At 41.7% G+C, this 16,169-nt stretch overlaps 1 protein-coding gene across 1 annotated transcript in view; it reads right to left on the reverse strand.

Annotated features, from left to right (window-relative positions):
* Positions 1–4,028, reverse strand: part of CA8 (carbonic anhydrase VIII) — a 146,050-nt gene extending 142,022 nt beyond the window's left edge. Inside the window, exon 1 of the mRNA XM_008572127.1 lies at positions 3,866–4,028. Within this exon, the coding sequence (XP_008570349.1) occupies positions 3,866–4,028 (163 nt within the window). The remainder of the gene's footprint in view (positions 1–3,865) is intronic.
* Between the last annotated feature and the right edge of the window lie 12,141 nt (positions 4,029–16,169).

A 16,169-nucleotide genomic window follows, 5' to 3' on the forward strand; every position in this document is an offset into this window, starting at 1 on the left:
ATTGACACGTGCTCCCCAGGCTACGCAATAAGTGGGAATGCCTGTTGCCAACACGTTGTGCTGTTACATTGTAACGCTTCAATTCCCTTAAGCAACTGAAAACAGGTAAGTTTTTTAGGAAGCTGTGGACGAGTATTTAATGTTGCTGGTAGGTTGAAGCGAAGAGCCAAGGAATAAAATGGCCCAGGGATAGTGTAGACAGGAACGCTAGTTGTAATGAAGGTGCTATGCCCAGAATTCCTGGAAAAACGAACAATGGTTGATTCTTCCTCTGACCCATGCAAAGGCTGACTTCCCTCTATCCCACCATCATTCTGACTGCACTTTCAGGTGCTCTGGGCACTCCTGTCCCATCGACTGGCATGAGTGGGTGACACACCAGCCAAGAAGTCTGAATGCCCAGCACTAGCCTGTTAGCAAGGACCAACCACAACTCCTATGTGCCAATTCCTGTGTGACAGCAGGAAACATTTCCAAGTCTAAGTGGAAGAAGTGTTCCTCAGATTTCAAATGGCTGAAGTGGAAAGTATAAACAACAGGACACTATGGGAAGGGGAAAAAGGACAATTTTAGACTAGGTTTTTGGAGGGAGCAGAGCACTGAGGTCATTAAGTAAATCCCACTTAGATACAGAAAGAAAGCCTCTGGGCACAGCTCTCCCCTTCCGCATCCACAAGATGCAGATAGCAGTTGACGCTCCTGTATGCATGGTCATTGTGTTCTAAAGTTGCTGCAGACGCCTATTAGTGAATATCAAATCATTACTTCTATGGGACATACAGGGTTAGGGTCCTGCGAGCCTTTGGGCATAACATTTTCGTCCTCGATCAATACATAACCTTGTTTTATGTGTGTTTCTGTTTAAAGACACCATATTTAGTATATGTGTTGTTGATTCATTAACATTAAACTCACAGCCACCAGCACCATAACTCCTGTCCGAACAAAGCTTGTCAAAGGTACACATTTTCTTCATAGGGCACTAGACAGCACTTCAGCACTATGCTTAGGGGCCATTTTGAACAACGAAATCACAACATAAAGCACAAAATTGTGAAAACACAGCACTGAATGCATTGCAAAAAGGACACGTGTTTACGGTATGAGCTGAAACAAGAAGGCAAAGTGTCACCTTGTTCCACCTCAGCTGGGAACATCTGGCAACTCAAATTTTTGCTGCTCTATGCATGTGAAGGAATGACTGGGAAAATGCAGCTGGTATTGATTTGGGGGTTACAAACAAATTTTATCAAATAGGTGAATTTGCAAATACAGAAGCCATGAATAACGAGGATTGACTAATAATAGTACCTACCTCAGCAAGTGTCATTATGGAAATAAATGAAATAATTCATGTTAAGCATTTAATACAGCATTTGGTACATATGTACTAAATATGTGCTAAACAAATAACTGTTTTTGCAAAATATTTGAAGCCCCTGTTAAGGTGCTATGTATATAACTATGCATATTTTCATATCCTGTAAATGGATCATCTAGAAAGAGGATGTGATATTGTGAAATATATGTTTGGTCTCTACTCATCTCCTGGCATACAACTCCTAAAATCCTTAGAATCTCCAAAGTCATAAGTGTAGTCTTTTTCTATGCTAATAAGTTGACTAATGGCTAGCGCCCCTGGCTGGCTTGAGAACGGGGTATGGTCAATGGAAAGACGAAAGTGGAACTTTCAGTCCCATCCTCCAACCTCTGCGGAGCAGTGAGGGGCTGAAGGTTAAACAGATCACCAATGGCCAATGATCTTTTTTTATTGGTTATGAATATTGATGGAGTACAAAGCAAATTTTCACCACTCATGCCTAATATGTAATGGCCAGATCCATACTGGCAGCATGCCGATTACCACAAATTGTGATTATACCCCATGTCCCCCACCCAATTATCCCCCCCTATTACCCCCAGCCTCCCTCCACTTCCCCTTTTCCCCACTCTACTTTGTATCCCTAGGTATGCTCTCTCCCTCTGCAAGTCCAACACACCACTGTGGTCTTTCTTTCCTTCCTTCTTTCTCTCTTAGCTCCTTCTTATGAATGAGGACATGCAGTATTTATCCCTCTGTGGTTTGCTTATTTCACTCAACATAAGTTTCTCCAAGCTCATCCATGTTGTTGTGAATGGGAGAACTTTATTCTTTTTTATGGAAAAATAGCATTCTAGGTTGTATATATACCACATTTTCCTTATCCAGTCATCCATCAACGGACATTTAGGTTGGCTATTGTGAACAGAGCTGCAATGAACACGGGAGTGCAGGTATCCCTTCAACATGATGATTTCCATTCTTTGGGTAGATACGCAGAAATGGGATTGCTGGACCGTATGGAAAATCTATCTATAGTTGTCTGAGAAACCTCCATACTGTTTTCCATAGTGAGTGTACTAATTTACAGTCCAACCAACAGTGCAGAAGCACTCCCTTCTCTCCACATCCTCACCAGCATTTATTATTTTCTGTCTTTTTGATAATGTCCAGTCTAATTGGGGTGAGATGAAATCTCAACATGGTTTTAATTTGCATTTCCCTGATGACTGGTGATGTTGAGCATTTTTTCATGTACCTGTTGGCTGGTCAATGATTTAATCAATCGCGCCTATGTAATGGAGCCGCCATAAAACCCAAGAGCACAGGGTTCAGAGAGCTTCTAGATAGCTGAACACGTGGAACTTCCTGGAGGGTGGCACACTGGGGGAGGCATGGAAGCTCCGCACCCCTCCCCACCATACCTCTCCTTGTGCATCTCTTCATCTGTGTCCTTTGTAATACCTTTATAATAAACCAGTAAACATAAATATGTATTTCCCTGAGTTCTATGAGCTGCTCAGCAAATCAATAGAGCCCAAGGAAGAGATTGTGGGAACCCTGATTTATAGCTGGTTGGTCAGAAGTTCCAGAGGCCTGGACTTGTGACTGGCATCTGAAGGGGGGTAGGGAGAGTCTTGGGGACTGAGCCCTCAACCTGTGGGATCTGACACAGTCTCCTGGTAGATACTGTTGGAATTGAATTGGAGGGTACCCAGCTGGTGTCTGCTCTGGAATTGGTTACTCACTTTCTGGTGGGGAGAAATCCCCAGACATATGGTCACAGAAGTCTGTATTGATTGTTGCTGAGTAAGAAGTAGGAAAACACCTCAGAGTATGCTTTCCCACTCAGAGGAATACAAACACAGCCTAATATTAAAATTACCTGGTAACCAGGTACAACATTTTTCTATGACTTTATGCAAATGAACTTTTAAAAACACTTAAAATGAAGCTATGTTTTCCATAGCAGGTTAGTTGAGTTAAAATTAAGACCTCTGGGAGACGTGGCAGTAGGATGGGGGGAGCAAATCAACTGTTTTGCAATAAAAATTGCCCCCCTCCTCCAATCTCTAATGGAGACAATTAACCATTACTGTGAAGTAAATAGTGCCATTTCCTCAATAAAATAATAGTAGGACTCAGTAAAGGGTGCTTCAGTGGAATTTTTTTTTTACTTTAAGAACCACATTGTTTGGCGTTTATTTTTACTTTGTTTTAATAGTAAACATAAGTGATCCCTTTTATTTGGCATAGAACATCCTTGCCAGAAAGTAAATATTTGATGATTATGTAAGGAGCTATAAACACAATTTCCTGAGAGATTAATCTAGGAAGAAGTTTACCTGCTTGAGCCAAATGGATTGAGATGATTTAAAAACTAAATTTCCTTCCAAATGTGGCAAGGTGGGCACTTTCTTCTAATTCATCCTTCACACCTCTCTGCAGCATTTGAAACATCTCGTCTTTAGGATTTGGAGTTCGAAACTTCGCTGAAATTTTTTTTCTTTTTTTTAGTCATCCACAATGCTCATATTGCTCTACCTGTACCATCCGTAACATGTCTCTTAATTGTCTCAACTCCCAAACCTGCTCTTCCTGCATCCCCGGTTTCCACTGTGGGATCACCGTCCTCGCAGTTACTCACGATTATATCCTCGGGTCCGCCTTTTTCTTCTTCCTCTTCATTGCCACATGCCAAACTCATCCAGTTACTTCATCCTAATGAGACTATTTTTACAGTGATCGTTATATCCATCTCCGTTTCTCCATTCCCATTGCCCTTATCCTAGCTGAGGCCCTCAATTCTTAGAGCCTGAGCCAAGGCAATAGCTTTGTAGCCCTCTCTTCATCTACCCGTGGCTACTGAATTATTTTTATAAAGGACCTGTTTTAGTCCATTTTGTGTTGTTATAACAGAATTACCTGAAATTGGGTAGCTTATAAGGAAAAGAGTTTTATTTGGCTTATGATTCTGAGACAACTGCACCTGGCACGGGCCTCAGGCTGCTTCTACTCATGGCAGAAAGCGGCAGGCAGCCGGCGGGTACACGCAGATCACATGGTGAGAGGAAGCAAGAGAGAGAGAGAGAAGGTGCCAGGGTCTTTTTAAGCAAAGCAAGCAAGAGAGAGGAAGCAAGAGAGAGAGAGAAGGTGCCAGGGTCTTTTTAAGCAATGACCTCTCGTGGGAACTAACAGAGCGAGAATTCACTCATTAATGCCCCCTCCCCCTGGGAGAGCATTAATCCATTCATGAGGGATCTGTCCCCATGACTCAATCAGTTTGCAACACTGCCACATTGGAGATCAAATTTCCACATGAGGTTTGGAGGGGACAACACATCCAAACTCCATCACCTCTCTTTTCCCTAAATCCCCCAGCTTCTTTGAAATGCATGACACTGGACTTTCCCGTCCATTACTCCCCTTGTTGCAGCCATCTACACACCCCCGGTCATGCCCCCTCCCACACTAATGATTGTAGCTCCCAGCTCATAGTCATTCTCTCCAACATGATTCTGTCACAATCATGGCGATTTCAACAATCAGCCTCTCTGTTCTATGACCTCCTCTCCTCCAGCCAACTTGTCCTTCACCTACCTCAGCCCTTCACTCCCAAGGTCATACCCTTGACCATGTCATTACCCGTAACTGTTATTATATTATCACACCCTGCTCAGGAATCTTCAGTGGCTCCCCAGTGCCCACAGAATAAAGTGCTTCCTCTACTCTGCTTGGCAGTGAGACTCTTCCCAGGCCTGTCCACAATCCTCCTTTATAGCCACACCTCACAATTGCTCTGCATGAAGCCCGGGCTGGGCCAAAACAACTCTTGCAGCTCTCAGCCCTCGCATCCTGCTACATTCCTTCTGCTTACGTTTTCCTTTGCCTCACTCTTGAGGGCTAAGGTCCATTTCAAGCCCAACCCAAATGCCACCTCCCCCGACAGCTTTCCTAATGCAGCTCCTGCAGTCAACCTTCCTCCTGAGGCCACAGCACACCCTGAGCCAGACTTGTAACCTTGCTTCACTATGGTGTAGATATTTTCAAACGAGATTCTTCAGCTGGTGAATGGAGATTTTTGTCTACATCGTGGAAGGGAAGTGGGAACTGACACATTCAATAGAAACAAGATTTGAGGTAGAAAGATACGAAATAGGTCCCAAGATTGTCCTGGGGGGGGGGGGGAAAGGGGGCCTTTTTTTTGGGAAAAACTTTCCAATTTTTTTTTTTTTTTATTGAGTAAATACTTGCCAATCTTTTTTTTCTTCAGGCAGTCATTTTTTATAAGGAAACTGAAGAGCAACACCCCCCACACCCACAAACACTCTGCATATTTTTTAAAGACATTTCTTCTACCCATAAGAGGAATATGTTTTAGATGAAATGACAGACTATGTTTTAGCTCCCAAAACATCAGGGTTATATGCAGCATTTCCGATGAAAAGGTTCATGGGTGAGAACACGATGTGGTAAAGAGGTGACCTCAGTCCCAGGAGGGAAGCCCTCTACAGGGCTGCAACGTGACGGCCTGCAGTGCCTGAGGCAGGCCGTGCACGCTGAAGAGCCAAGCTCCAGCCAAGGCCTTGTGGGCGACACACTGTCTGGAAGGACAAGGAGGGGAGGACTCACAGGGAGCCACCTGGGTGAGAGGCATTTTTCCATTTCTGGCTAATGGCTTCAGGAAAGAATCATGTTAATAAGTAGAACAAATTATAAAAGGAAAACTTAAATGTATCACTTATTAGGCTATAGAAATTAATTCCTAATGCCATTTAAAAATATCTCAGAGAGAGAGAGAGAGAGACAACAGTCATTATTTTGGGATGATGGGATCACTGTTTGTTTGTTTTTATCAGGCTATAGTTTTTCATTTTTTTAATAATAATTTTAGCTTCTAAGACAGTGGCTCTCAGTCCTGGCTGGATCCTATAATCACCTTGGAAGCTTTCTTAAAAATACTTAGGCACCCCCACCAGGGACTCTGGTTAGTCTGTGGCAGGACCCAGGTGACCATATTTCTTAGGCTCCTCTAATGACCAGGCTGGTCTGAGAACCGTTCCCTGGAGTCCTTTTCCTCCCTAACCTGCCCTTTTTATTCTATTCTAAGAAGGAAGATTCTAGAGATGAAGAAAATTAGTTTAAAAGAATTGTTAGTAAGAAGCAAATATGCTCCCTACCTTTTCCTCTGGCTGGCACAGTGGGTTTTTGTCCCTTTGAAGTGCAAATTCCCAGACTTGTATGTGTGCAATGGTGCAAGTCACACAGGGCCAGCCTTTGGTTTGCTTTGGTTTTAGGCCAGTCAGAGGACCCAGGCTGTGGGAGGCCAGCCCAGCTTCCCGCCGGCTGCATTAGTGTTTGGAGTGACTGGATATGCCCTTTATTCCCTAGGATTAAATCTCTCCCAGTAATCTCAGGAGGAAATGAGGTACATCAGTCAAAGCAAAGGATTCAGGAGTTTGTATCCCTTAATCAAATACCATCTGTCATCAACTCAGTTAAACCTGGACTTTTCACAATTATGTGTTGCTTATGTAATAAAAAATAATTTTAAGGTAAAAGAAAATTACTGCTAATTTGGGAAATGATTAATACTGCTCATTCAGTTACCCAGCAAATTATCCAGGGGAAATCTGCCATCCGCTAACAACTGCTGGTCCCACTCACTTGGCAGTTTTTCTATTAGATGGATTTAATAAAGATGGTTTTTAAAAGAAAATGACAGGAAAAATAAAAAGAAGTTTCTGTGTTGTTGGTAGAATCTGCACTAATGAGCCAACGAGCATAAAGGAGGGGAAGGCTGCTGGTCCCACTCACTTGGCAGTTTTTCTATTAGATGGATTTAATAAAGATGGTTTTTAAAAGAAAATGACAGGAAAAATAAAATGAAGTTTCTGTGTTGTTGGTAGAATCTGCACTAATGAGCCAACGAGCATAAAGGAGGGGAAGAAAATGTGCTTTATTCGGAAGGTGATTAAAACACAGAGGAGAGAGCCCTCCTTAGAGTAAATATAACAGAGAAGAAAAATGCAGGCTCTGTGCTGGCAAATAATTTTTCCCAAAGGAGTGACTCTATAGTAAAATGCTTAAACACTAAGCCGAAAATGGCCGGCTCCTCTTTTGATGCTAAAGGCCCAAGTAGACTTCCAATCAAGATGGCAGAATAGACAGTCCCCAGCATCACCTTCTCCCACAATCAACCAATATACAACTTTTAAAAAGTAATAACAGCAGAGCTGGGGCCGCTAGAGCTTAGGGGAAGAGGAGGAGAGACCTACAGTCTAAATAACTTGCCTACGGTTGAAAGTAACATAAGCAGACCTACGTACTTCTAGTAAACAAATATTAATCTTACTTACTAATTGCAGTAGCTGAAGCATTTTCTTTGGATTTAATTAATGAATAGAATCTTCTCCCTCATATTGGAATCATAATCTATGGAAAAATCTGGAAAGTAACTCAAAGATTTTTCAACAAATCAAAAGTTTATAGAATATTAGCAAAATCATTTTGACATTTTTTAAAAAGTAAATTGAGAATCAAAGAGAAAAAATAATTTTCCCCAATGTCACACAGATTATGTATGTCAGATAATATGCAAAGTTTAATTTTCCCAACAACTCTATGAAATAAATATTAATATCCCCACTTTAGAGATTACAGAAAGTTGAATAAATTCGCCCAAGGTCACAGAACTATCAAGTGCAGGAGTCTGAATTCAAATCTATGATTATCTGACTCTACTATCTGAATTATTACCTGCTGTACCATTACATCTTCCAAATAGTTATTGACAGAACAGGTAATAGAATTAGGGAAAAGATAATTTTAATACAAAATCAGAATTTTGTATATGTAAAACATGGAGCATTTAGGGGACCACATTTCTCTTGTCTACACAGGGTAGCCCTGTGAGTTCATGCTGAGGTCCCTGAGATGAATTAGATAGAGGGAGAAGAAACTCATTGCTCAGTAGATTTCATCATTTGCTTCCTAAAGCTAAGATCCAATGTTTAAAGCAGTAAACACATTAAAACGAGTAGGCAAAAACTTCACCTTCAAGAAACTACAACATCTCACTCTCCACCTGCATCCAGAAGTAAAGGAGTCAGGGAGGAGTCAGGCTGTTGTTTCTGCTGTTGTTTGAGAATGTTATCGTTGTTTCATTGTTTTTCTGATTATTTTTAAAACCCTATATGTGATGAGAAAAGTGCTGATTAACAGTAGACAAAATATAAAACATTATGTTCTTCTCCAATTTCTACTTTAGAAATGTAGGTCCCAACCAAATGAGGTTTTGCTACAATTCTTTGAAAATTAAAATGAATGCACTTAAGAAACATGCATCGAAGAAAGAAGACTTTGCTGTCAACCCATGAGTGTCTGCTTTCCAGTGATGAAAAAAGGTGGATGTGAATTCAAAGGAAGTTTATAATGTTGTGAGAAAATAGCTTGCACTTATGCAGGGGAGCCCTAAAAACTTGCTTCTGAGAGTTCATCTGCCTTTTGACAGAAGGTTAAATAAGGAATTGATGAAATCTATGACTGAGATCACTGAAAAAAAGAAATGCAGACTCAATAGCTCTTCTCGTTCCCTTCTAAGCTAAATTATCTGCTCTTTTGTGTGCAATAACTTTTTCAATCCTAGATTTTTTAAAACTATAATTGCGTGTAATTAACACAAAGGCTTTAGGCAGATCTCTGTTTTCCATGGGCGGTTGCTGATCTTTTATGTCTGTTTATTCTGAATTTAGGTGTTACATTCAACCTCAGAAGCATATTGCAAATTCTCCAAGATGCAAGAGTAGAAAAATAGTAAAATTGGTCCCTGATTGAAAGTCCTCTTTGAAAAGTCATATTAAGAATACTGAATTATTTGGTAAGTATAAATGAAATACAATAATTTTCATTACCTGCAAGATATGATGTACCTCCTAAAAATAAAAGTATGACTAACTTGGCTTGAGTTACCTTAAAAATATTTCAACCTGTTTCAATTCTCCACTAACTAATCTCACAGCTGAATTAATATACCTTTACTTAATACTAAGTTAAAAAAAATAGAGCTATTTATTAGGGTGTCTGAACAAAGAGACAGAAAAGAAATTGTCCCTCCCCTCATCTCTTAATACTGGTCCTCAAATTAAAGAGTTTCACGGCCTGAGACTTCCTCCTCAATGTATGTAAGGCTGAAAACACATGGAAGTTACTGTCTTTCTCTCTCAGGTTTGTGGCGAGGGGCAGGGTTGGTTGCTTGGCTGCTTCGGGGAAGTTTTAGCATCTAATTGGATCTCAAACAGAATCTGAGCAAGTCAGATGTGCCAGAAAGAAGCCCCGCCTGCTGGCCTCCACTGTGAATGTCGCAGTGCTTCCTCCCGCCCCATCTCCCCTGCCAGCTCCCCGTCCATCTGTCCATCACGGCAAGGCCAGCTTTCAGTTGGTCTTTGTCCCCTAAGGCAGAAAGCCTTCCTGTATATTAGGAAGAAAAGATTTGGCAATAGTGCAAATCAAAATAATTCTCTAGCCAGTAAAGAATTATCTGCAATCCAGTGTACCTTTGAAGACAAAGCACACTTGCTTAATAAGCCCGGTGTTTCTCTTTTTTATTGTGAGGGAGAAAATATAACATACTCTATACTAGAAAAGTTCCATACATAGCCTGACATTTGCTGCATCTTTTTCTTCCCAGCCCCCAAATTTAGATAAATATTCACAGAACTTCTACAACTATTTATCTATAGTATTGGTAAGATATGTAATGATCTCTTTAGTTATTTTATTAATTTATTTTTTAATTAAGTTATTTACTCTTGAGGAATGAGTTTTGAGCTTGATTTCAGTCTCCCATAACAAAGTCTGTGAAAGAAAATGAAATGATAGTTATATATCTAACAAGTTACACAATGTATAAAGATTATTATACCCTAAAAAGAATTATGTAAAGTTAATATTTGATTGAAATATTTACATCAATGGTGTTTTGTAGACTGCTTAATAGTTTTTTTTTTTTTGATTCTTTAAAAAGATCAACAAAATTAGATCTAGATTAACCAAGAAAAAAGAGGGAAGACAGAAATTACTAAAATCAGAAATACAGCAGGAGCATGGTAGAGCAGTTGCTTCTTCTATTACATGGGAGTGGGATTTGAGGAGAGAGATGACGTCCTCTTCTTTTTCTGGTCTCTGTTGGTGACTCTCCTAGTGTCACTGCAGTCAGGTGTCTGGCAGGCCACCTGCATGGTAGCTGTGGCTACCACTGTGGTATCGAGCTGCTTTTGCAGTAACCATAGCTGTGGCCATGGCTGTGGTGGGCCGCCCATGAGGAAGTGGTGTTTTCGGCATGCTCCTTGCCTGTTTCCTGGCAGAGGGGGCTGCCCTCGGCTCCTGCCTTAGGAGCCCAGGGTGTGTTTCATTTCTTTCCTCTTATTAATCAATTTATAATTCAATGCATCCAATGTATTTTGTATTTATCACACTATGTAAAGTTTCTACTAGGTTCTGTTTGTCTTCAGGACGAGGTATTGGCAGCCACTATACTTATTTCTTATTGATATGACCACACTAACATAAGCAATGAGATATAATAACTAGAATGCCTTCTATTATCCCCCAATGGAGAGATAAAGGTGAAGGTTTTCAGTACCATAATAAGAAAGCTAAACTAGCAAAAACCTATGTAGGGGACAGGTATTGGCAGCCACTATACTTATTTCTTATTGATATGACCACACTAACATAAGCAATGAGACATAATAACTAGAATGCCTTCTATTATCCCCCAATGGAGAGAAAAAGGTGAAGGTTTTCAGTACCATAATAAGAAAGCTAAACTAGCAAAAACCTATGTAGGGGATGTGCCTTTAATTCACCTCTGAGTTTTGTGGCAAAGGTAAACAAACCATACCAAGTTGAGACTACTGCTGTCCACAATAACTGATCATTAAAAGTAAGGGAGAGTTGAAGGGAGAGATGAATTTCAGAATAAAACGTGTTAAGGAAATGTAGGAATGGGTCGAGAATATGTTAGAGATGTCATTTGTCACTAATGTGCTGTCACAGAGAGGAAAAAATTTAGAATATGATAATTTCTAAATCACACTAGGATGCTAGAGATTTCCCAGTTTTATTGAGTACGAGCATGCCTTTTTGTACTCTTGATTTCTGAACTGAAGCTGAACGCCACATTCTTCTTGCTGTTGCTTCTTGGGAAAATTATCGCTAACTACTTTTTCCATTCACAGACTTGATGTGTTAAAACAGTACATGTTGAAAGAACTGCAGGAAACCACGGCCTGCACTGTTCCCGGTCCACTCTTCATTTCCTTTCTCTCTTGTCTCTTGCATGACCCACTTACTGCTCCTTTCCTTTCAATTGCCATGTTCTAGCCAATCATGAAGAAACAACACACATTGTGCTTTAATTCATTTCCATGCACTAAACCTTATTTCTGAAAATTAAATAACTCAGTGAAAGAAAAAAAAACACAACCCAAACAAGACAAATACCCAAACAAGTAAAATAAGTAAGTAACTAAAACCATAGAATTGCTCTTCAAAATTTTCTTTTGCTACCTAATTCCAAGAGGAAATTTAATTTACCCTTTGTGTGTCTCATTTGTCCATTTGAATAGTAACTTGTAGTATTTGTGTGAGTTTCTGTTTTTAAAAACTCGAACAGAAGGGCCGGCCCGGTGGTGCACTGGATAGTGCGCCGCTTGGGAAGCGCGGCGGAGCTCCCGCCCGAGGGTTCGGATCCCACATACAGACCGGTTCCCGCTCACTGGCTGAGCGAGGTGCGGGAGCAACAAATTCACATTATCTTTTAATTTTGTTTTTCTACAAACTTTTTGAAGTACCCTCATATATTGACATATAGTGATGATTTTATTTGAGTTTGTGTTTTACATGTTTATTTGATATCACCCTTATAGTGACAACAATTACAATTATTTTCTTCACTTCCTAGTTATTTTGAAGGTAATAAATGGCCACACATTGCCTGGGAAATTCATGAATTTGTTATTTCTTGAAGAAAATGAGAAATCAATGTAGACAACTATATACATTAACAGCGCAAATAACTGTGCTTGAATCTCAGTGACATCAGTGGGGCAGACGTTCCCACTCTCCCATTGAAGAGATGAGCAGGCTGAGGGTGTAGAGATCGTGACTCTGCTGAGGCACGTGGTGAGGAGAGGCTGGCCAGCGCTGGGGCTCACTTCTTCTGATTACATATTCTGGGTTCTCTTTACCACACTGCTTCTAAGGAGTGCCTATTAATTACCAAGTTTCTCCATGTTACTGAGGGATTAATACCTACTTTCCAACCCACTCGGCAGTGGAAAAGTGCATGGAATATTTGCCTTGGCAGCTAAAGAATAAAGGGAGGTAGGTGATTTAGCTCGGGCTTCCATAACAAAATACCATAGACGGAATGGCTAAAACAACGGACATTTATTTTCTCCCAGGTCTGGAGGCTGGAATGTATAAGGTCGAGTCTGGCAGGGTTCCATTTCTGCAGGGGACCCTGGCCTGCAGATGGCCACCTCTTGCTGTATCCTCACATAGTGGAGAGAAAGAGCTCTGATCTCTCTCTTCTCATAAGGACAGTAATTGTGTCATGTGGGCCCACTCTCATGACCTTATCTAAACCTAATTCCCAAAGGCCCCACCTCCTGATATCACCACAATCCATCATAAGGCTTCAACATAGGAATTTAGGGGGAACCTAAACATTCAGTCCATAGCAGTAGGTTTAACGTAAATGTACCTGCGTGGCAAATCATAAAGCAAAATAGTTACTAGAATTACAGAATTTTAAGGTGAACTCAAAAGTTATGTAGTACAATTTCTCTCCTTAAGAAAGACAAATGAAAAAAAAAAAAAAAAAAAAAAAAAAAACTTAAGCAATCTGCCCAGCCATGGTCAATTTATCATTTATTTGTATTTGGTTGTCTCCCATTATCCTGCTACAACTCGGAGCTAAACTTTCTTCTGCATATCATAACTTTCTTCTCTCCCTGTTAAATCCCTCAGTTTTCAGCAACCTAATTTATACCTTCACCACTCTACTAAATTACCCTCTACTTAGCCAAACCTGTTCTCTAGAATAAGAATCAATTAGACACTAATTTCTTTAAAAACTTTTCCCTGAACCCCCAGACAGGTAGAATCAAGATCGTGCTCAGGGTCTGGCTCCTGCTGAAGGGTGAGATGAACTCAAACCCCCTTACCATAGATCATAGAAATTCCGCCCCATGTCCTCCTCCACCCTCAAGCTATCTGCAAAGTGCAGGAGCGTTTGTGTTCTCTGCAGCTCAAGCTCCGCGTTCTTGCTGCCACTAAATTAGCTCAGTTTAGAGATTATCTCACAGAGCTGTGTTGCTCAGGACCATGTCAGCTCAGATGTAGGATGCAGATTTCTTCCTCAATTTCTACTAAACACAGCCCCTCTCAAGATGTTTATGTGATAGAACATGTTAATTGGTAGTTTGGGAAGAGAGGAATTTACTTTGGTAAGAGCTTAATATCAACTGTCAGAGGACCTGCAACAGGCTACAGCCAGTGCTGAAAGTCAGGCTCGGGCCTCGTGCCATGTGTCCAGCCCTCCTGTCTCTTGCCTTCACTCCCTTCTCCCAGCTCCAGCTCAACTCCCAAGTGCATCTAATTGATTCTCCTGCTGGGAAGTCTAATGATCTCTTTTGTTTGCTTGGCTTCTACTAAACCATGCCCTCTTTCCATGCCATCACTCACCTTCTACTTAAAGATAGTTCTCTCTCTAAGAGCAATTTTTGTCCCTGTTCTGAAGGAATAAATGTCCCACCCATTTCAACAGGTTAGATCCATGGACTGACAGCAGCTCTGCCCCTCTGTGCCTTATGGCTCTTTCCTCTGTTTCTGATCCCAGCCATGGCATTTCTGGCATCTTGACTTCATTTAATGAGAGCCATCCCATTGCTAACCTTCCAAATGCCATCCTAGAAGGCTGGTAAAACTGTTCTCTGGGCCCCTTTGCCAGGTTGCTGTTTACTGTGTCACCAAAGCATATCCCAATACTGACACCTCTCCCTTACCCAGGTTTCTCTCCTGTCCACTATGATTCACTTCCCCAGGATCCACTCCCAGGCAGACTCTTCTGTCCCTGCTTGTCCATGTTACCCAGGCCCTGCAGCTCTTTGGCGTTTACTCCCTTTCCTCCTGTAGCAGGCCTTGTACTTACACAGTCAGGACATGCTGAGATCTGACCCTCCTTTCTGGTCTAGTGGCCAGGAGGGAAGTGGACTAGATATTAAGCCTCCTCATGCATTGTCTTCTAAGTCACTTGCCCCCTTTAAGGTTTTTGCATCGTCCTCAAATAAAGTGGGGAAGGAAAGGGTCTCTATCTTCTAACAAGAGGGAATGAACAGTGAGGGTTCAAGAGACTATATTTGGATACCCTGTCTCAAGTTTCAGGGCCTCACTCCTTCCCTACAAGGGCCTTGACCTTGGTGTAGGAAACCTGTCTCTGCTGAGAATTCAGCCTCCTCTGAAAGTCTGTCCCTTCCAATACAGTCCTGTGCCTGAATGTCACCTTTCTCTGCAATGTAGGTGAAGGTGTTGGGGTTGGGGGATACAATGGACTGAATGTTTATGTCCCCCCCAAATTCATGTATTGAAAGGTGATGGTATGAGGTGGAGGCCTTTGGGGGAGATTACTTCAAGAGGGTGGAGCCCTCATGAATAGGATCAGTGCCCTTAAAAGAAGAGACATAAGAGAGATTACCTCTCTCTGCCATGTTTGGATGCAGCAAGAAGACAGCCATCTATGAACCAAGAAGTGGGCCCTCACCAGACACCACATCTGCCAGTGCCTTGATCTTGGATTTTCCAGCCTCCAGAACTGTGAGAAATAAATCCATGTTGTTTCTAAGCCACCCAGTGTATGGCATTTTGTCCTAGCTGCCTGAGCAGATGAAGACAGGGGTTGGGAAAGAAGTCTCTTTAAGTGCTGCTAAGTCGGCCCTCTGACTCTCACATTTTAAACTGTGATTAGTCAACCTGAGCCTGCCATTTTCTTTCTTGCATCAACAGCTATCCAATTTCACCGTGCTTGTATGTTCTATCTCCCCCACACCTTTCCAGTGATAGAGATATCACCCAGCAGTGAATCCCCTTCCACCTGTATTCCATTGCAGCTCACCACGAGTGACTGTCTCGGCATCCACACCATGGCTGCAGCATGCCAGGGGGCACCAACACTTCCCCTAAAACCCAGGTCTGCTCCTTACTGCCAGCCAACTGTTGGCTGGTACAACTCCAGTGTCCCATTCTTACTGTCTGCTTGTAGGACAATCCTGGGACTAGCTGCTGCAGGTTGGGTTTCCTGGGAACAGAACCAGAGACAAAATGTAGGTGAATCTGATTTTTTTGAAGGAGTATCCTTCAGGAAAAACTAGGAAGAGGTGGGAAAGAAATAGGATAAAGAAGCAGAAGGAGCTATGGCCTCAGGAAAAATCTAAATTTAGCCAAACCCTGTGGGATGCGTGTCCTGGAACATAGATCACACACAGAGCTGCCCCACCTTTGAGACAAATGGGTCTGGTGTGTACTCCTATACAGTCATACCCCAATCATGGGAATATTGAATCTGGAGTAATGTGAATGGTCTGTACTCTAGGTCAGGCAAACCTCTGTCCTGATTAAGCTTTCATGTCTTCCTAGACCCTCTTCCTATTAGGTTGTTGTTTTTTGTTTGTTTGTTTGTTTGTTTTTCCTTTTTGTCTTTTTTCATGACCGGCAACGGGATCGCAACCCTCAGTGTTGCGCCCGCACCTCGCTCAGCCAGTGAGTGGGAACCGGTCTGTATGTG

Source organism: Galeopterus variegatus, unplaced genomic scaffold, assembly GCF_000696425.1.
Source record: "Galeopterus variegatus unplaced genomic scaffold, G_variegatus-3.0.2 Scaffold754, whole genome shotgun sequence".
Classification (NCBI taxonomy): Eukaryota; Metazoa; Chordata; class Mammalia; order Dermoptera; family Cynocephalidae; genus Galeopterus; species Galeopterus variegatus.